The sequence below is a fragment of the Penicillium mononematosum genome (genome assembly GCF_028829835.1).
Source record: "Penicillium mononematosum strain IBT 11891 chromosome Unknown utg000002l:1.0-8112719.0:1.0-8118358.0, whole genome shotgun sequence".
Classification (NCBI taxonomy): domain Eukaryota; kingdom Fungi; phylum Ascomycota; class Eurotiomycetes; order Eurotiales; family Aspergillaceae; genus Penicillium; species Penicillium mononematosum.
The window spans coordinates 6,375,585-6,394,321 of NW_026643272.1; the positions used below are offsets into that span (position 1 = coordinate 6,375,585).

General features: G+C 48.2%; 6 protein-coding genes across 6 annotated transcripts; 5 read left to right on the forward strand and 1 right to left on the reverse strand.

Annotated features, from left to right (window-relative positions):
• Positions 1–1,343: 1,343 nt before the first annotated feature.
• Positions 1,344–3,492, forward strand: N7519_004211 (uncharacterized protein; the record flags this gene model as incomplete). Its single annotated transcript, XM_057290987.1, has 5 exons — positions 1,344–1,517; positions 1,560–2,293; positions 2,331–2,666; positions 2,766–2,862; positions 2,947–3,492. 5 exons carry the CDS (start codon positions 1,344–1,346, stop codon positions 3,490–3,492), a joined length of 1,887 nt encoding a protein of 628 aa, XP_057152189.1.
• Positions 3,493–5,585: 2,093 nt separating this feature from the next.
• N7519_004212 (uncharacterized protein) lies at positions 5,586–7,344 on the forward strand (the record flags this gene model as incomplete). The annotated part of the gene is made up of 8 exons (XM_057290988.1): positions 5,586–5,737; positions 5,804–5,817; positions 5,874–5,946; positions 5,999–6,689; positions 6,744–6,947; positions 7,006–7,033; positions 7,092–7,207; positions 7,258–7,344. The coding sequence occupies 8 exons, from the start codon at positions 5,586–5,588 to the stop codon at positions 7,342–7,344; spliced, it is 1,365 nt and encodes a 454-aa protein (XP_057152190.1).
• Positions 7,345–7,671: 327 nt separating this feature from the next.
• Positions 7,672–9,760, reverse strand: N7519_004213 (alkaline phosphatase; the record flags this gene model as incomplete). The annotated part of the gene is made up of 3 exons (XM_057290989.1): positions 7,672–9,338; positions 9,392–9,594; positions 9,648–9,760. 3 exons carry the CDS (start codon positions 9,758–9,760, stop codon positions 7,672–7,674), a joined length of 1,983 nt encoding a protein of 660 aa, XP_057152191.1.
• A 2,602-nt stretch (positions 9,761–12,362) lies between these two features.
• N7519_004214 (uncharacterized protein) lies at positions 12,363–13,211 on the forward strand (the record flags this gene model as incomplete). Its single annotated transcript, XM_057290990.1, has 1 exon — positions 12,363–13,211. One exon carries the CDS (start codon positions 12,363–12,365, stop codon positions 13,209–13,211), a length of 849 nt encoding a protein of 282 aa, XP_057152192.1.
• Positions 13,212–14,034: 823 nt separating this feature from the next.
• On the forward strand, positions 14,035–15,204 carry N7519_004215 (Alpha/beta hydrolase fold-3; the record flags this gene model as incomplete). The annotated part of the gene is made up of 4 exons (XM_057290991.1): positions 14,035–14,150; positions 14,250–14,543; positions 14,572–14,992; positions 15,046–15,204. The coding sequence occupies 4 exons, from the start codon at positions 14,035–14,037 to the stop codon at positions 15,202–15,204; spliced, it is 990 nt and encodes a 329-aa protein (XP_057152193.1).
• A 220-nt stretch (positions 15,205–15,424) lies between these two features.
• On the forward strand, positions 15,425–17,636 carry N7519_004216 (transcriptional regulator family TF; the record flags this gene model as incomplete). Its single annotated transcript, XM_057290992.1, has 2 exons — positions 15,425–15,512; positions 15,580–17,636. The coding sequence occupies 2 exons, from the start codon at positions 15,425–15,427 to the stop codon at positions 17,634–17,636; spliced, it is 2,145 nt and encodes a 714-aa protein (XP_057152194.1).
• Between the last annotated feature and the right edge of the window lie 1,101 nt (positions 17,637–18,737).

Sequence of the window (18,737 nt, forward strand, 5' to 3'; positions counted from 1 at the left end):
CAATCAGAATTATACATATTGAGAACTTCTGCATCTGGCTGGGTATATGAGACTATAGGGTAGGCATGGTGCCATCTCCAAGTGAGTTCAGTCTACGCGCCTAGATATATATTGGCTAATAGGCCATGCGCTAGTTCGGATCTAGAAAGGGCACCAGAGCGCGTCACGAAGGAGAGGAGCACTGCAAGTATGGATTCGGTTACGGCCACAGCTGAACCTGTCTCCTTGGAAACGGTTATCCCGTCTTGGTGGTGCTAACCCTAGCTACCTGAGCATCTTGTGTGGGCGGTGCGCTCAACAGCCCTATGCAGATGTGGGTACATTTCCTCAATCTTCTATAACACAATTATGGCGAGCTTCATATTTGCCATCATATATCTACGGAATGTGCCAAGCGAATATGCTGAGATAACACCCTAGTATTCGGTAATTTTGCCCCAACCTTCCAGGATATGTGTAAAGTTCCTGAATTGAAGAATGCTAGTCTGTAGCTCTACTGGAAAAGCTTCAGCGACTTGGTCAGTTCTTTGGGCCGGTACCTCGGCATCCTGGCATGAACAGGCATCGTCATTACTCGGAGCTTTATGCCCTGGATCCAAGTCCTTCCATAGTCCAAGTATAGCTAGCAAGGCTGGCTACCCCTAGTGCAACAATGTGCTGGTCTGCTAACAATGACTTGGGGGTATTTGACAAGGGAACATATCAACATATCTCATTGAGGTCATGACATGTGTTCAAGAAGACAATGGTGGCAGTGGTGAACTGGACCACCGAGTCATTCAAGTGTCAATACAATATTCAACAGGATAAGTTTTCATAATTAATACATTTTACCCTAGATTCAGCTTGACCAGCCACGTGATCACGCAAGTGGATGATATCCTGGTAGAATGTATAGCTGTACATTCCCCGATAACCTTCTATAATGCGACAACTATCTGGTTCGTTCGTTTGGTTGTCTCCAATCTTATGACGGCCACGATCTGGCCATTTCCTTTTGTCAGAACTCAAAAAGGTCCCAAATAGCCCAGTTCCACAAATGTGATCCTTGCATCCGCAGAATGCAGCGTGCCGTACCTTAGAAACCGCTGCTAAGCCCTGTGGCTGAAGTGCAGAAATGAATAGTCCCTGACGAAATTAGCAAACGACCTGGCGAGGACGAGACACTAACACCGTTACATTTGTAATGAAAGGAGAATTCGAGTTCTTCACCAAAAAACTCAAGCAGAATTATTTTTTGGCTGCTTCTGGGCCGTACAATCCGATAATCCTTTATATAGTTTGGGCGTATCCCAGCCCTAAACTCAGACAATGTTTACGGCTCGCACCTTAGTATGCCGATCATGGCTGATCTTTTGGCATTCAGTCCACTCACACTGCACTATGCCTACTTTATTCTTACACCTGCCATTGGCAGTGTCATATTCTACACGGCTTCGTCGCATATCCATGGTCTCCACTATTCCGATGCCTTGTTCATGTGTTTCAGCGCTATGACAGGGACTGGACTGAGCGTGGTACGTCCTCCATTACTGATAGTTTGCATCCTGATATAATAGCTGACTTTATCTAAGATGGACCTGTCTACACTAAACCCTTTACAGCAGGGCACCTTGTTTTGCCTTCTTATCCTCGGACATGCTTTTCCCATCTTCGCAATCATCTCTCTATTTCGTGTCTGGAAGCTACGATCTGCTCTGCGACGTAAATCAAACAGGGGAAAACAAAACCAAATGGCCTGTAACAAACAGGGTGTTGTTTCTGCCAAAGCCATAGGCAACGCAAAAGCCACCACTGTAGTGAGAGAAGTTCGACCAGAGGTTTCGTCTCCCTGTGAGCCTGAAGGATCGTCCGACGACTATGGCTTTATCGTTGTCACAGACCCGAAACGTCCCGAGCAAAGCCGGCAAGTCACCGAGAAGGACGTCGGAAATCGCAAGGTACTTATGCCACGCCTGAGTTCCTGGCTAAAGGGCATTGTGCAACGAGCAGGCAAACCCCTCTCCTGCAGGGAATCGACCAACTGCAAAGAACTAGACGAGGTAGAGTACAGAGCACTTGTCTTAACGGCAGTACTTATCATACTATATTTCATCGGCTTCCTCATTCTCGGTATCGTGAGCATCGGCCTCTGGTCAAAGTTCGTCCGCCCAGACATTCCACGGGAGGATGGAGCCTCCCCTTTTTGGGCAGGAGCTTTCCTTGCTACATCTGCGCTCTGCAACAACGGCATGTCCCTCATTGATATTAATATGGGCGCTTATCAAAAGGAGTGGGTGATTTGTCGCAGAAAGTTACTTGTCAAGGTATTTCGTTGACACGATCCACAGACCCTTTCCACTTCTTGCCTGCGGCATTCTTATCCTTGCTGGAAACACCCTTTTTCCTTGCTTATTAAGATTCCTCATCTGGGGTTTGAGAAAGATGTTGCCGAATAAACCCACTTGGCAGCTGTGGCGACGATCTTTCGATTTTACCCTCACACAATCCCAAAAGGCCTGCGCTTATTTATACCCTGCTTGGCATACTTGGTTTCTATTGGGCACAGTCGTGATTCTCAATGCCATCATGTGGGGTGCTTTCGAGGTTTCTGCGATCAATAACGAGGAGATTGGCTCTCTTCCGGTCAAGTTCCGGGTCCTGAGATGGGCTCTTCCAGGCTTTAGGTATTTAATTCTGGCCACTCACCACGGATTAGAGCTGACGCAGGATAAGCTGTGCGTGGCGGTGGATTCACTGTTGTGGCATTTGATCGATTGCCGCAGGGGTTGCTTATTCTATACGGTACGTGCTTCTTTCCCCAAAAATGGAACTCCCGCATTGAATAGGCAATTTGCTAAGCGAACTTTAGTCTTCATGATGGTGAGAACTGATTCTTCTGTTCCAAATATCAGTAGCTAAGCACGCATGCCGGTTTGTAGTATATTTCTGCTTTCCCCGTCTCAGCCACTATCAGGTATGGCAACTCCCAATCACTGCTTGCAAATCCATTCTGACATATATAGCAGCACCAACATCGCAAAAACACAGTCCACAGACCTACCTCAGAAAGAATCCCGTCGCTCGAGCCTCTCAGGTCTTCCTCATGCCCGTTTCGTTTACCAACAACTTCGCTCTCAATTCAGCCACGATATTTGGTGGCTCTCCCTCGCCATTCTTCTCATAACCATTACCGAATCGGATCACTTCGAAGCCGATCCCTTGGCCTTTTCTACCTTTAGGATCATTTTTGAAGCCGTGTCTGCATACAGCTACGTCGGTGTGAGTTTTGGGTGTCCCGGCCAAACCTATTCGTTCTGTGGTGCGTGGCACACATTTAGCAAGGTATTGCTAATTGCAGTTGCATTGCGAGGAAGACATCGTGGCCTGTCGGCTATTTTGGGTAATGCCGATCTTTTTCCCCAATCACGGGGAGGCACCGGAGAAGAAAACAGGGAGTTGGAGAAGAACGGGCATGTAAATACGAAGGAAACGTCGGTTGGCTGCGTTTAAGATACCCCAAAGTGATCCCCATTATTAGCAAAATGTACCCTTGACCATGAGCTTTTCATTGCACTTGGTCAAGAAAGGCTTTTAAGAGTCTTTCGCCACAACAAGATCCCCACCGGGGCCTCAGTACCCTGGGGTCACAGTATCATTCTAGCGCGACATTGCTTCTTAGTATCGCTATATTGATTCACGAAGCGACATCAGACTGTTGCCACGTAGCATAACAAATTCAGGTTTAGAACTAAACTACTCGACATTCGTTCAAAAAGGGGCTGAATGTAAACTCAATGTTTATGCAATACGACGGAGTTGTTATGGGGAAGATAAATCAACTAGCGGTTATATACGGAGTACGGAGTACTACACTGCGAAACCCCTGTCGCGCCCTGACCTTTCAGCATATCCGCCCCTTCTTTATTGGACATAGAGGACTTGGAAGATAATTACCGCGGCTAGCGAATTCTACAACATCAGTATCGTAAGATGCCACCGGATACTGCGGAACTTCGTCTCGCCTCATGCTTCCCGAGGTCGATTCGGAAGGATGACAAACCAGGAAAAGAGTCGGAGGCTTCTGCCTGGCGAAAACGGTGGCGCTCATCAGACAGCCTGATGTTACATCTCGTACTAACCTCCTCAAGGGCCTTTCTCAGTTCTTGAGGACAATGGCTGGGTTCCCAAACTGGATTCATAGACTCTGAATAACCGACACACTTGGAGAAAAGACGGAAAATTTGGAAGACAAACGTACAATCAATTGGAGGGGAAATTGATGGTATTCCCATTTAACAATTAGGTCTTCCGAGGATGCCCGAGGTGACAGATTCAAGTTCTTGTTAAGGGGTGCGGCCGCACGGGCTCGACGCCAAATTCCCGAGGTCGTTGATTAAGTACCTTTTGTATGTGAACGCAGTACAAAATGTACTCATATTCAAGGTTTGCCACCCGCATTCTTAACGAGACTGCATCATGGGAAGGCAAATTGATGTCATAGTCAAAGTATACTCGATGATTTGCAAAAGTAGCCAACCCTGTCATCTTTGAAGATCCCTCTTATATCAAAGTACAACATGGAGGACCAAAGAACGAAGAAATTTAAAGATAATCGGTACCTTTTGTATGGCGGCTCCACACAAAAGGTACTTTATCAAGAACTTCGCACTAAACTGCCTAGTTAGTCTTCGCGTTATGATTCAATAAAAAGAGCTCAAGTTCTACGCTAAACATGCCCACACCCCGCATCCTAACTGAGAAAATGGATCGGATCCATGCGGGATTCATCGACCCCAATTCCCCTGAAACAGCACTGGAGCCCAACCCGCCAAGACCCGGGGTTTTGGGAAACAATGTGATATGACCGAGTCTCCAGCCCCGAGGTCTGATAGGTAGCCGAGTCTTGCTTCGAGAAAATTCTAGTGCCAATCTTGCAGCAAAGCTAAACGCCACCGTTGGATTCTACTTTTTCCAAGCTTTATGTACAATTACTTTAAAACTTCCCTTGAGAACTGGCCTTTGACAGGCAAATTGTATGATCTGGGGTTGAAGTTGGGGTAAACCTAATCCATGGACAGTACATAAATCTTTGACTAAATTTTTCTAAACTTGTTATCGTCGAGATAGTTGCCTCTAGGATATTCAACGCCGGGCCGGGTACGCCGGGCCGGTAAGTCTATAATCGGGGTGCAGACCGCGTACGGGGTTGGCTCGCCCGACGCCGAATACCCCACAAATGTGGACGGCGCACCGGTGAAGATATGATTAGATAATCCTGTCCCGGTCTCGGTAGCCAAACCCATGAACGCATTTTTCAACGCCGTCGTCAGAGTTGCAACCTCATTGGCATTCTACCCCGGAGGACACCCCAGAGTGTGCTTAAGCGAGTTCGTGATTAGACGATTGGCCTCCCCCCACAGTCAGCAGCTCGACTAGCATTACATATCTGGTAATAGAATCTTCTCTTGGCCTTTATCTCCGCCAAGCAAAAAATCTGGGCCAACCGTTCCTTTTTGGGCCTCCACACACGGTTTTCTGTCTCTTTTTCTCTCGCCCCGGACCGTTTTCCTTTCTTCACTTTTTCATATCATATACCATTCAACATGAGTCTCCCTGAAGCACCTCATCCTGTTCAGGACCAAGTATACAATGACTCAACCGATATGGAGAAGAAGGCCTACCCGGTAGAGCCCAATGATGATCCCTTTGGAAATGAAGAATCTGGGGAAGTGAAGTATCGCATTATGCCATGGTGGTAAGTATCTCACTCTGCTTTGCTGTTTTTCTTGTGTTGAGGAGCACAGTTCTGACTTTTATACAGGCAAGCTGGAACCCGTGAGAGCCCATCATGAACCCTAATCAACAGGAACCCCTTTCTAATATTCATCTAGTGATGGTCGCTGAAAACATCTCGCTTGGTATTCTATCTCTTCCGTCTGCGGTAGCAACTCTCGGAATTGTCCCGTAAGAAAATATCTGCCTCGACGACGCAGGAAGAAGACTGACCATCTTTTAGGGCATTTGTCATCATTATGTTTTTGTCCGGCATCTCCTGGTACACTGGATATACCATGGGCCAGTTCAAGAAGCGTTTCCCGCAGGTACACAGCATGGGTGATGCCGGCGAGCTTCTTCTCGGCCCCATCGGACGCGAGATTTTCTTCGTCGGCCAGCTCCTGTTCATCATCTTCTTGATGGCCAGTCACATTCTCACCTTCTCCGTGTTGTTCAACACCATCACGAACCACGGTACCTGCACTATTGTCTTCGGAGTTGTCGGTTTGGTCGTCAGCTGTCTGGCCGCCCTCCCGCGTACAGCAGAGAAGGTCTTCTGGATGTCCATCATCTCCGCCATCAGTATCCTGGTAGCTACCGTCGTCACGATGGTTGCCATCGGTGTCCAGGCCCCCGATAATGTCCAAAACGATATCGTCACGACCCCGACCTTCCAGGATGCTTTCTTGGCCGTCACCAACATCGTCTTCGCCTTCGTTGCCCACGTCTCTTTCTTCGGTATCATGTCGGAAATGCAGGATCCCGCCGATTTCCCCAAGGCCCTCGCTATGCTGCAGGTTATCGATACTACTATGTACGTCGTGACTGCTATGGTCATCTACTGCTATGCCGGCCCGACTGTCGCGTCCCCGGCTCTGTCTTCCGCTGGACCTATGATGAAGAAGGTTGCCTACGGTCTTGCCATCCCAACGGTGTGTTATTTGTCTCCTTATAGTTGATTCGGGAATATGTCTAATCTTTCATAGGTCATTGTTGCCGGTGTTGTTTTCGGCCACGTTGCTTGCAAGTATATCTATGTTCGAATCTTCCGCGGCGAGCGTTCGCACCACATGCACCAGAAGACTTTCTTGGCTACGGGTACATGGGTCGCTATCGGTCTGAGTACCTGGACCGTCGCGTGGATCATCGCCGAGTCCATTCCTGTGTTCAACGAGTTGTTGAGTCTGATTGTATGTTCCCGAGGTTTCTTGCTGTTTATTACTAAACGCGTACTAATTTGTTGTGCAGAGTTCCCTATTTGGAAGCTGGTTCAGCTGTAAGTCGATTTCTGAGACTGAGACATTATTGCAAAATCGATTGCTAACCGAGAACAGACGGCCTCCCTGCCATTTTCTGGCTCTACATGAACTGGGGACACTGGTTCTCATCGACTGGAAAGATCGTCCTGACTATTGTCAACATGATCATACTTGGAATTGCTTTTGCTATTGTATGTTTTGTCTCTCCGCGTGATTCTGGATTTCCTGCTGACAAGACTAGTGCGGATTGGGACTCTACGTCTCGGGCTTGGCTATCAACGAGAGCTCGTCCAAGGCTAGCTGGACTTGTGCCAACAACGCCACCTAAACTCGGTTATCACGGTGAACATATATTATGTTTCCAGCGTTAGAAATGGTTGTTTTATAGATTTGTTTTGGTAAGTATTGACTGATATATGGCATCAATTGGCTGGGCCATTGTAAATAGACTGGTGTTCAACTTTACATGTATATCTTGCGTGCGCAGGTGTTGATATTTAAAGGATGATAAATTACAAGCTGAGTTCTCATTGACATAATGTCTTATTTTCTTCTCTTATACATCATACTACATCTACATCATATTCTTCTCTTGTACACAGGAGCCGTAAGATGTGGCTCGAATTATTTGACACCATAACGGTCCCCAATTAATTTAATCATGCTTTCCACCATGGGGAGGCTGGCCAGCTCTCTTCGTCTCCGACAATCCCAGGCATTCCGCCATGTGGAAGAAGATATCGATCGAGTTGTAGACACCTCCGAACAGCTCCTGGCAAGGGCCACGGGCAAAGACCGGCACGTCGGTCAGCGAGTGGACACCCTGGCCCGAATCAAGGGGCATGTTTCCATTGACCAAGAAGCCAGTGACGGCATCCTTGTAGTTAGCAACGTATCCCTTCTTCTCGTCCTCAACAGCAGGTGTGCGGGGACCCTCGCTGTGAACGCGGTAATCCTCACGGTGGTCAGGGAAGGCACCGACACCCGCGTGGAAGGTGTATCTCGGGTCCCACTGGGCGGGGAAGTGGACGCCTTCGGAGTAGCGGAGGGCGTTGGAGCCGGCGACGGTGTATTGAGACAAGCCGGAGTTCTCGTAGTATCCAACCGCGTTGCGCTTGCTGCGGTCGTCCGTCTGCGCCTCCATGTACTCGGTATCGACGGAGCCGGTCACGTCGAAGCCGTGGCCGTGGTCGGCGGTGACGATGATGAGGGTGTCCTCAAGCTCGCCGAGCTCCTCGAGCTTCTCGATGGTTGCGCGGACGGTATCGTCGAGCTCGAGGAGGTCGCCGAGGGAGCGGTCGTAGTCCAGAGTGTGCATCTGCTTGTCGATGCTGGCGGCCTCGGACATCAGGAACCAGCCGTCCTTGCGGTGGCGCTTGTCGAGAACGTCGACGGCCTTGAGGGTCATCTCCTTGAGGCCGGGAAGGTCGTCGGCGTCGCGGTCCGAACCGTCGGGGTAGTTGCTCTGGTTGTAAAGGTTGGACTGGTAGACGTTGCGATCGAGCCAAGTGGGCAGGTTGTCGGTCGAGAAAACGCCCAGCAGTCTCTCGTCGCTGGGGGCGTTGTTCAGGGCAGTGTTGTTCCAGGCCACGTTGTAACCTTTCTCGGCGAAGAGCTTGTAGTAATCGCGGGTTTCTTCGCTCTTGACGAAGTTCTCTGCACCAGCGCCAAGGAGCACATCGGGGCCGTTCCAGTTTGTCCACTCGTAGTCGGTCAGACTCTCGTAGTAGGCGCTGATGACGTGGTCGTAGTCGCCGCGGTCGCTAGTGTGAGCACCCAGACCAGCAGGGGTGGCATCTGCCAAGAAGGCGGTTGAGACAATGCCGACACCGCCGTTCGGGTTCTTGCGGCGGTAGATTTCTGCGATTGTCTCGAACTTCGGGTCATCGAAAGTGTCTTCGGAGGAGTCAACATAGACACCCAAAGCATTGACGGTGGTCTTGTGGCCGGTGTAAAGAGCGGTGGCGGAGTTGGCCGAGTCAGTAATGAATGAGTCCATGGAGTGTGTCATCTGGTGTCCCAGCACAGGGAACTTGTCCATTGCCATCGTTGTCATGTATTTGCCGTTGACGCTGCGGTGGGCAATGAGGCGGGCTGCAGTGATCATGTTGGTTGTCATGCCATCTCCGATGAACATCACGACGTTCTTCGCGCGTCGCTTGGTAGGGAGATCGCGAACAAACCAGTTGGCGACTGTCTTTTGTTCTCCGTAGTAGGTCAGGGTAGCCTCGTATTCGCCGGGCTCATAGAGGGCAATTCTGCGATAGATCTTCGAGGTCACGTTGACAAGGGAGGGCTTCTCTGCGTCCTCGGCGAATCGGTCTGTTTCTATTAGCTTATTTGTTCCCCGGGGCTGCATGGTAGGAGGGTATTACCTTCAAACCATGTGAAGTTCCACCTCTCCAGCTCAGGTTCATCAATCTTAAAGTATTCCGGTGCGGTGACAGCTTCCTTTCCCTTCTTGGCGATGGTGAAGGTAAAGTTCTCGTCGGGCTCTCCAACACGAGCTTCGGAGCCATTGACGGGGGAGTGCACCTCGAGACGGATGTCGAAGTACTGACCAGCAAGGAAGTCGACCCTGGAAATAGTCATTAGTAGCTAGTAACCAGGCGCAATTGAAACATCACGTACTGGTCCGGCGGGAAGATACATCCCAAGTCAGGGCAACCGCCCAAACGCTGGAAGGTCTGGGCTGCCGCGAATGAGGCAAAGCATGCCAACGCGGAGATTGAAGAGGCACGCATCTTGATGGGGCGAACGTGATGAAACCAAGAGATTTGCACTCAGCGAGAAAGCACCTCTGTTAAGTACGTTGTACAACGAGCTTCAGAGCTAATTTCAGGCGAGCCTCCTGCCAAGAGCCTCTCGCCAAGATAATCCAGAGTATTCAAATCTCCGAAATATCCATATACCTCGAGAGGAGTATTATTGCGAGATACATGGTTTGTTTGGGAGCGAATAGGAAATAGGCCAGATTTGCACGTGCGGAATCCTGGAGTTTGCCTGGGAAGCTTGAACCCCTTTGCCAAGCCAAGGGAACGGAATGCCAAGCCAGTCCAGCCAACCCCAGTCGTCCGCCAAGCTTAGAAGTCTTGGCGAACTCTCGCACGTGGGACAGATGAGAGATAGGATGGAATGATAGTCCATTTACTCCATCAAGACCGTTTACACAGTTTAATCATCCCACAAGACCATCTACCATGGCATGATAGGATAGTGGGACGCATAACAGGATACTAGCTAATTTCACACCTCTCCGACGGTAACCCGAGGTCGAGAAAAGGTGGCTGTAATCCAATGTGAGACAAAAGACACAGTCGAAAACCAAATAAATAAACAATATATGATTTCGTATAGTGCATCTATAAATCGCCAAAGAATATCAGGACATTGTATCCATGCTACACCGTAGTTCAGTAGGTTGTCTTCTCATCTGCGAACCATCCTTTTCATAATAGAGGATTGGCTCACGGTTCTATATTGCGATAAACTAAATTGGTTCCTTGGATCCTAGTAAGCCATAGTACCTTCCTTCTGTGGAAGCCGCAAAGCCATCCGAGTGCCAATGCAACCAGAATACGCCATATTCTAGCACGTGTCCCTATCCATGGATTTCCTACCATCGCGCCCGTTAATATGCCCGAGAACTCCACTGCAGTGGCTTGATTTCCTGATATCGTGGTAGGCAGATCTGCTACACCTATGTGGTTATAAAAGTAGGCGTAGGCGTCATGAAAGCGGAAGGCAGAACTAAAATTCGGTCGGTTTATTTCAACTACGCTGGACTCCGTATGCGCTCAGTTATTACCTCGTGGTGCCCTCGAGCTTAGTTTCCTTTTCTGTAGAACTATCCATGGTATAGGTACAGATCAACGATATTGATGTCGGATCGGCCTATTAGCAACTCCTAGTGACAGATATCGCTTGGCACGCCGGCGGACGCCGGCGCCTCCACACTTCGTGTACTAAATGACATATTAGCGTTGGAACCAAACCTCCATAAATTTGAAGCCATATACATACAAAAGGGCAGCATTTCTCTTGTTGTCTCTTTCTCGCCTATAAAGTTAGCGGCCAGGATCCAGTTGCAAGCCCGGCGAATAGTAGGATAGTGGCGCACATCACGTGCTAGACATTCTGTAGTGTTAATAAGACCTAGATTCGCCCAGTCCCAGCCTGAGGGCTTGGCCATCTAGAAACGTCCTTCAGACATGCATTGGGCGCCGTGAGGGTTGTCGTTAGTGGGAGATGTACTTCTGCTGTGGTGTTGTGGTGGTTGGGCAGTGCATACAAAATTGGAGAGGCAGAGGGGATATTGAAGAAGACGAGTTCAAAGGACTGGCCCCAACTTCCAGCTCTAACCATCTTGGCCTCGGCACTTTGCTTCATCCAATTTATTAGCCTTATTAGCCTCCCGGTTTGGTTCGCAGTTGTTTGCGGCAAAAACGGCCCCAAGAAATGATCACATCGCGTCAGCAGGGGACGTTGAAAATGGCGCTTAGCCCTACAGCATCTGCGAGAAGGTACGTATTCCCTTTTTTTTCCCCAGCTCTTTGACATAAATATGAACTGTGGTACAGGATTCGAAAGCAATACCAAAATGGACAAAGAACCCACTGCTAGTATCAGACCCTCAATATAACTGCCATTCTTGGACAAAGAAAAGCCTTTTAAGACTAATCGTGCTTGCCATAAACTCTTCAGTTGCAAGCTGTGCTATTAACTCTCATACGACGTGAGGATGTTCTGGTAATATCGATATTCATTGTTGTTCTAACTATCCCATTGTGTGTTCGTTGCAAGTCTATTGTCATTGTATCAGCCAACGATGTGGTCTTGACGGGTCATGAACCTTTGCTTTCGTTGTTCTCATGTCTAATTTTGGGATTTTAACATTGCTTAGTATTTCGACTCTTTATTCTCGAGGATAGGAACCATGGTTTCCACTGCTTACAAGACGTCAAAGGCAATGAAATACCCATTATCTCAGTCTTTGAAAGCACATGTTACTATTTATGACCGGAAGTACACACTCGAGTCCAATCAAACAGATAGTACATCTTCTCAAATACTGCAGGGTTTAAATTTAGCCCTTTGATTTCGATTCTTTCGAGTCTATGTCTTTGTCTATTGTCTGTTGATGACACTCAGGTTGAAAGGCCAAACACTAGTTCAAAGCACAGAATCCACAAGTCGCTGATTCACTAATATCCATAAAGGTTGCCTTGGTCAACAAAATTTGACATATATAAAGCAGCAATGTCCCTTCAAGGCCTTGGGTTGATATCACCATTTCTACAGCAATCTACATACCAATCCAATTTTGAAATTTCCAGCTCCCCTCCAATGACTTCTACCACTCTCAAATACGGCGAGCGACAAGCCGCTGGCCGATTACTACAGCAATGGATGGAACGCCCAGAATCTGACACGTCTGTGGCAGCATGTCCAATTCAGCCTTCTACGCTGGAACTCAAAGACCTCAGGAAGTCCAATCGATTCGAAATAGATATGGAAATGAATCCCTATATTCCAGCCCAGATTGAAGATGAATTTGCACAACTCAATATAGTGGGACCAAGAGGTGGAGCATGGGAAATGATCTCTATAGGTGAACCTGAGGCTACAGACGATATCGACTACCCGGACCTTCATATCTGGGAAGGGCAAATAGCGCCCGGGGTGTTGATTGTTGAAGAAATAAAGAAAACACCCGGTTTGTTCATGTCCGGAATCTGCCAGGCCGTTTACCAGAACCACTTCTCGATTGATACATTGAAGTATGTCTATATGGTCGACGTTTGCAATAAGGATACTGTTTCGTTTGCCAGGGACATGCTCTATACCGAGGCTAATGGCCTCGTCTGGCCAGATGAGGAGATACACGATTGGCAATCGGGAACCCCGGAGTTCGAGGCCCTACTAGGGACAAAGATTGGGAAGACTGTGGCACATTTGGTTCTGGGGGCCTTCCGACGTGGAACCCATCGGATTTCACAAATCAGAAGCTTTCATACCTTCGAAATTTTGCAGTTGCGGTTTGCTATTGAGGAGATGGACCATGCTACTCCTGTTGTCCCCTCAGTTGAGCTTCCGATTAGGACCATATCAACTCGCGTGACAAGGTCGATGACGAGGAAGCGCAAGGCGGAGGAAGAAGAGACTGAAGCGAAGAAAGCTCAGAAGAAAGGGTGAGTTGGGCATTTGTGACTGAGCCAAGCTATATGTTCTTATTCGTATTTTGTCTTTATTCATCGGGTCTTAGGTATCTAGTGTTTTTCTACTTTTCTAACTTGTGAAATTCTTATATATTGTTCTTCATCTTGCAATACACTTATTAGCTTATATGCTACATGTAGTTCTACGTCTTCTGTCTCCAAATTAGATATACCGATAGACCTGTTTACGATGACCGCAATATCTGTAGTTTACTTTGTTATGTCTGCGAATACGTTAGCTTTTCTCGTAGATCTTGACGCCCCTCTAGTTAAGATCAGAGAAATACATATTAATTTCAGAAATAACCGGAGTAACATAATACTACATAGATACTCTTAAATTCACCGAAGATAATTTGGCGCCTTGGACAGCCTTGGACCCTTCCACGTTCTCCCAACTTTCCACTTTCAACTCCCGTCAATTTACCAAGTCCAACTTCCCCTTTCATTCTCCTTTTAATCCCCCTTTTCTTTGCTTGCAGATCACAAATCGGCTGATTGGTCCAAAGTTGGGGCTTTGTTTCGCCGAGTCGGCGGATCTGCTACACTATACTCAAAGCTCCCTGCACCAAGACCCAACGAAATCTCTTTTCTTCTTGAATAGGGCTCTTGAATCACAGTATCTTATGAGTCCAATATTTTCCGACTTTGAAACAATCCAGACATCTTCGCACCCTACGGTTCCCTTGCCATTAGGCTTAGGGATTGCAGTGACCAAATCCCGTAAGTAGCCAATGAGAGACCACTGTAGTTGACAAACATGACATCTGATGCAGCTTACATTTAGTTGTTATTGCTATATGGACTGCCATTATTGCTCCATTCCGTGGTCAGAATGGGGGCGCCACCTTCTACAAGCATATTGCCTGACTTTTACGCGCACCCTCTTTCAAAATGCATCCATGGAGCAGCTTCAGTGAGTTGAAATATTGCCTCGGGATAGAAAAGCCCAGGAAAATACTCAGACCCAGATCCCCTAGCATGACAAAGAAACAATTCTAACAACATCTCGCAGACTTGTTCTTCCCCCCGCTTCCGCTCAGAAAAGTTACGAAGCCCATATGAAACTACAAAAAGCCTCACCCAACATACTCGTTCTTCCTGAAGGTACAATGGCATTCTGGCTTGGTGATCCTGCTTCCGAAAAGTTGATAATATACTTTCCCGGTGGCGGCTACTGCCTCCCTGCGCTACCTGGCCACTTTAGCTATCTCGGAGCTCTCTCCACAGACATAAAAGAACATGGCAAAAGCATCGGTGTGCTATTCCTTGCCTATGAGCTTGCCCCCAAAGCCCGATGGCCTCGTCAGTTGCAACAGGCCGTTACAGTCCTACAGTATGCCATTCAGAGACTGGGAAAACAACCGTCAGACATTATTCTTCAGGGTGACTCGGCAGGCGCTCATCTTGCACTTGCGCTACTATCAACATCTTGCTCACCCACATCCTCAAGACCTCGTGCCGAGATTTTCGGTTGATGGACCCCTCAGAGGAACGATGTTGTTGTCCCCTTGGGTTGATTTCAGAACTGATCACCCGAGCTCCAATGAAAACGCGGATAGAGACGTTATATCGGCTCAGACTTTGAATAGCTGGGCACAGATATTTCTGGGTCAAACCGTGGAAGATGAGTACAACTGCCCCGCCGACGCGCCAGCGGGCTGGTGGAGAGACCTTCCTGTTTCAAACATCTTTATTGGCGCGGGAGGAGACGAAGTCCTGTTGGATCCGATTAGGCAGACGGCCGATAAGATGAAGGTGAGGCGATTTCCACAAGCCTCGTATTTTCTCTAACAAGTTGTCATTCCCAGGCTGAACTCCCCGGCGTGAGCATTAGTATTGTGCCTCGAGAATTCCATGTCGAGCCAATCACGGACTTTGCTTTGAAGGTACCCCCTGGGTTGCAGTTCAAGGTGATGGCGTCATGGTTGAACCGGACCTTTTTCGCATTTCACTCCGAAAAGGAATGAAGATGAAGACAGTAAGTCGCATTGCTGTATTGCATCCCACAATTGGAAGGGAGGAGGCGGTCAGACGGCACCAACTCGATCAGGTTTGGGGGGCTTTGTTTGACGGGTTGCCCGGTTCTTCCCCGACCTTGACTGTACAACCTATGTGGGATAATTCGAATTATTGAGAGTTCTTACCACCCGTGTTCTGGGTGAATAGTAAGACTTTCTCTCCTGCAAGATGATGCACTCGAACCACGATCCACAGGCGCGGCCCGGGGATCTGCCTCGGAAGAAGATCCGAAAGGGGACCCGCAGTTGCTGGCAATGTACAAGAGCCCCTTGATATAAGCGAATTCGTGATTTATCCCTAACGGTTGTTTTCTGCGCACACAGGCAAACACCGGAAAGTCCGCTGCATTTTTGCGTCTGATACCGACCAGAACTGCAAAGAATGTCTCGCCCGGGGACTTCCATGTCGCAGCCAAGAATTGCCAGAGCCTGAGAATCCCCGCGAGTCGGACCGCGCATACGTGAACGAGCGGATGGCTCGAATGGAGAACCTGTTGGAAAAACTTCTGATACGTGTTGACGGTGGGAACCATCAACGGCATGACTCGAAATCGCCCATAGATACAGCGGAAACCAGTCCCGAATCGAATCCCCCGACCGTGGCACCAGCTTCGGACAATGCTCCAGTTTTGTCTCTTTTTGACGAGTCGGTTCGTGTCGCAACTCATATTAGGGATCTGCAATTTCCCCTAGCTCGCGCTTACTGGTTAATAGCTAGGTTTCAAACTATCAGAGACCATTGGACCCGATTTTACACCATATGGCACGATCAACCGGGATTGGGGCAAACTGCGCCGCGATCTGATAGCCTTGATACCCACCCAGAAGACGTTGAAATTATATCAGAGGCTAGCAGTAGCTGGTGGCTTATGCGCGTGCAGTTACTTGAAGACTACGATAAATCATTGCTTTCGTCCTCGGAGGGAGAGCTCTCGACTAGTCATCCAACTGTGATTGGTAAGGCAATCCTGTGGATTGCATTGTGTCTCCAACAGCTGCCTTCGGAGTTTGATTCGTCCTCTCTCGATATTCCCTGCCTCCCATGGGTCCTAGTTGAAGAATGCATCACCCGCGTTTCCACGCTCGTCTGCTCTGATGACTCTATTGTCAGTTGTATCGATGGGCTAGAGTGCTTGGTTCTGCAAGGGTTGCTCTTTAGCAATGACGGGAAGATACGAAGTGCATGGCTTTCCAATCGTCGGGCTGCAAACATCGCTCAGCTAATCGGGTTCCACCGTGCTGAACCAGCTCCCAGTGAAAGCGCCGAGTTTCAACATCGGGCTACGTTCATTTGGAGACACATCCTCATGACCGACAGGCATCTTTCTCTGATCCTTGGAGTACATGGAGCTATATCCAATACGGCAATAGATCTGTATCAATCCAACCCAAGCGACCCTCAAGATTTGCCTGTCCACAATGCATCTGTTCTGAACCCCCTTGCTCGGATAGCCGGATCAATCATTGAGCGCAATCAGACCTTTACAGAGGTCACTCCGGCCATGATGCAGATGACACAAAGCATCGATCTGCAACTTCAAGCGTTCAATCCCCCTCCTTTGGCGTCACCCGACAACGTTCCGCCAGGCAAGTGTACTGAGCGATCCTCTTGTTTCCTTGAGCTCTACTATCGGTTATGGTACTATCAGCTCACGGTTTGGCTACACCTGCCTCTCCTACTAGCATCAGGTACTGATAACTTCTATAATTATAATCGGCAAACCTGTCTCCAGGCCTGCCGCAACATCATCGCTTGCTATGTCAATATCCGACGCACCACGGAAAAGGGGTTTGACTCGAAAATTCTTGATTTCCAAGCCTTCACTACGGCAATGACTATCATTGTCAATGCACTCGGACCATTTGGCCCCCAGGATTTTACCAAAGGAGATTACTTCGCTCTCGACCGGGTTGTGGCTGTCCTAGAGCAAGTATCGAAGAGCGGTCCTCCGGACAAGATTGCAACCCGGGCGTTGCGCGTTTTGAAGCTTATCAAGGCGATAGGAATGGGAACGGAACCTCCGCCACTTGACGAATCAGAAGGACACCAATACGAGAATGAGAAGCCTATTCGCATCAAGCTTGATATTCCTTATTTCGGCACGATATACCTCGAACGTCGTGCCGTCGTTGACCAAGCATCGAAACATATTGCCGCTGCTACTCCACCGCTGCCAGCGATGCCAACAATGCCCAGCACCATTCCTGGACAATATTACCCATCATCTTCGTGGATGGGCACGATCCCGGACCTCGGTTATGCAAATGGGCAGGTTCCGGAAACCGCCCAATTGGCGGATAACGGTTTGGGCTTTGACCCGCCTGCTGAGTTTTGGGCTCTCGACTCTCAGTTCACGTTTCAAGACTCCATTTTTGGCTGATTATGATGTTAATTGGGATTATTGGGATATGGGCCTGTGACGACGTGTACAGTTGGGACGTGTTTCTGCCGAATACATGCCTTGCCTTTTTTTTTTTTTCTCCTTTTCTCTTGGTTTTGGTATTTTGGCATACTATTGTGTGGTTTCTATCCGAAGTATCCTTGGAGTTATCCGACGTGCCTTGGGCGGTCCTGTCATTGGTAGATACCTTGGTCTCCCAGCAATGGGGCCTTGATCCGTCTCTTGTCAATGCTATTCCTTTTCTTGTTTGCTTACTTCGTCTTATGTCGGAGATTCTTGGTCAAGGCTAACGAATTGGAAGATGAATGTTATATCATTAGATGCGTAAGATACATGAATGAGGAGGGAATATTGAAAGAATGCTAAGATGTACAGGCGTGACAGATGAGATGATCGAGGACCAGCTAAGAAGCATCGGGCGTTATATTCTCGATAATAGAGTCCGATTCGAGCCTATGAAGGACTGAGTCCGTTATATGTGCTCTAGAACATAAATCAGTACGATATCCCATTAGATCTCTGTGGAAAAGACACGTACTGAAAGCCCCTGGCGATCATGTCCGGGAATCTATTTATGACAAAGCCTCCATCTTCGTGGATTTGGTGTATGTAGGCGTTGATCTCCTCAGTCGCGGCTGAGTCTTGGAAGGTTACCTTATTGGTTAGTAGGGTTCATGTAACAAAAGGAGAAGAAGATTTACAATATATCTCGGGGCCATTATTGGGTATGTACAATTTGCATGGAATTTTTTGATAGAGAGAATAGAAAGAGAGAAATAGTCAATTCTCATATCCTATGACCTTTTTGACTATATATGCCTGTTTGGGCCATGAATGCTGACGTCATGTGTGGGGGACTCCATACACCAAACATCCAAGTGGCAACTATTACATCTATACTCTTGACCTGGATCTATTCTTGAGGCTGTGTATTCCCCACCGAGTCGATATCCAGGAAATTTAAGTGGTCGATATTTGGATATTGCCTGGTTCGTCGTTCTGTTGAATTCCCAGGATCACTGCCCTGTGACGTGTACCCTCGAATACATCAATCGACGTCCCTTTTCCAAAATGGCTGGT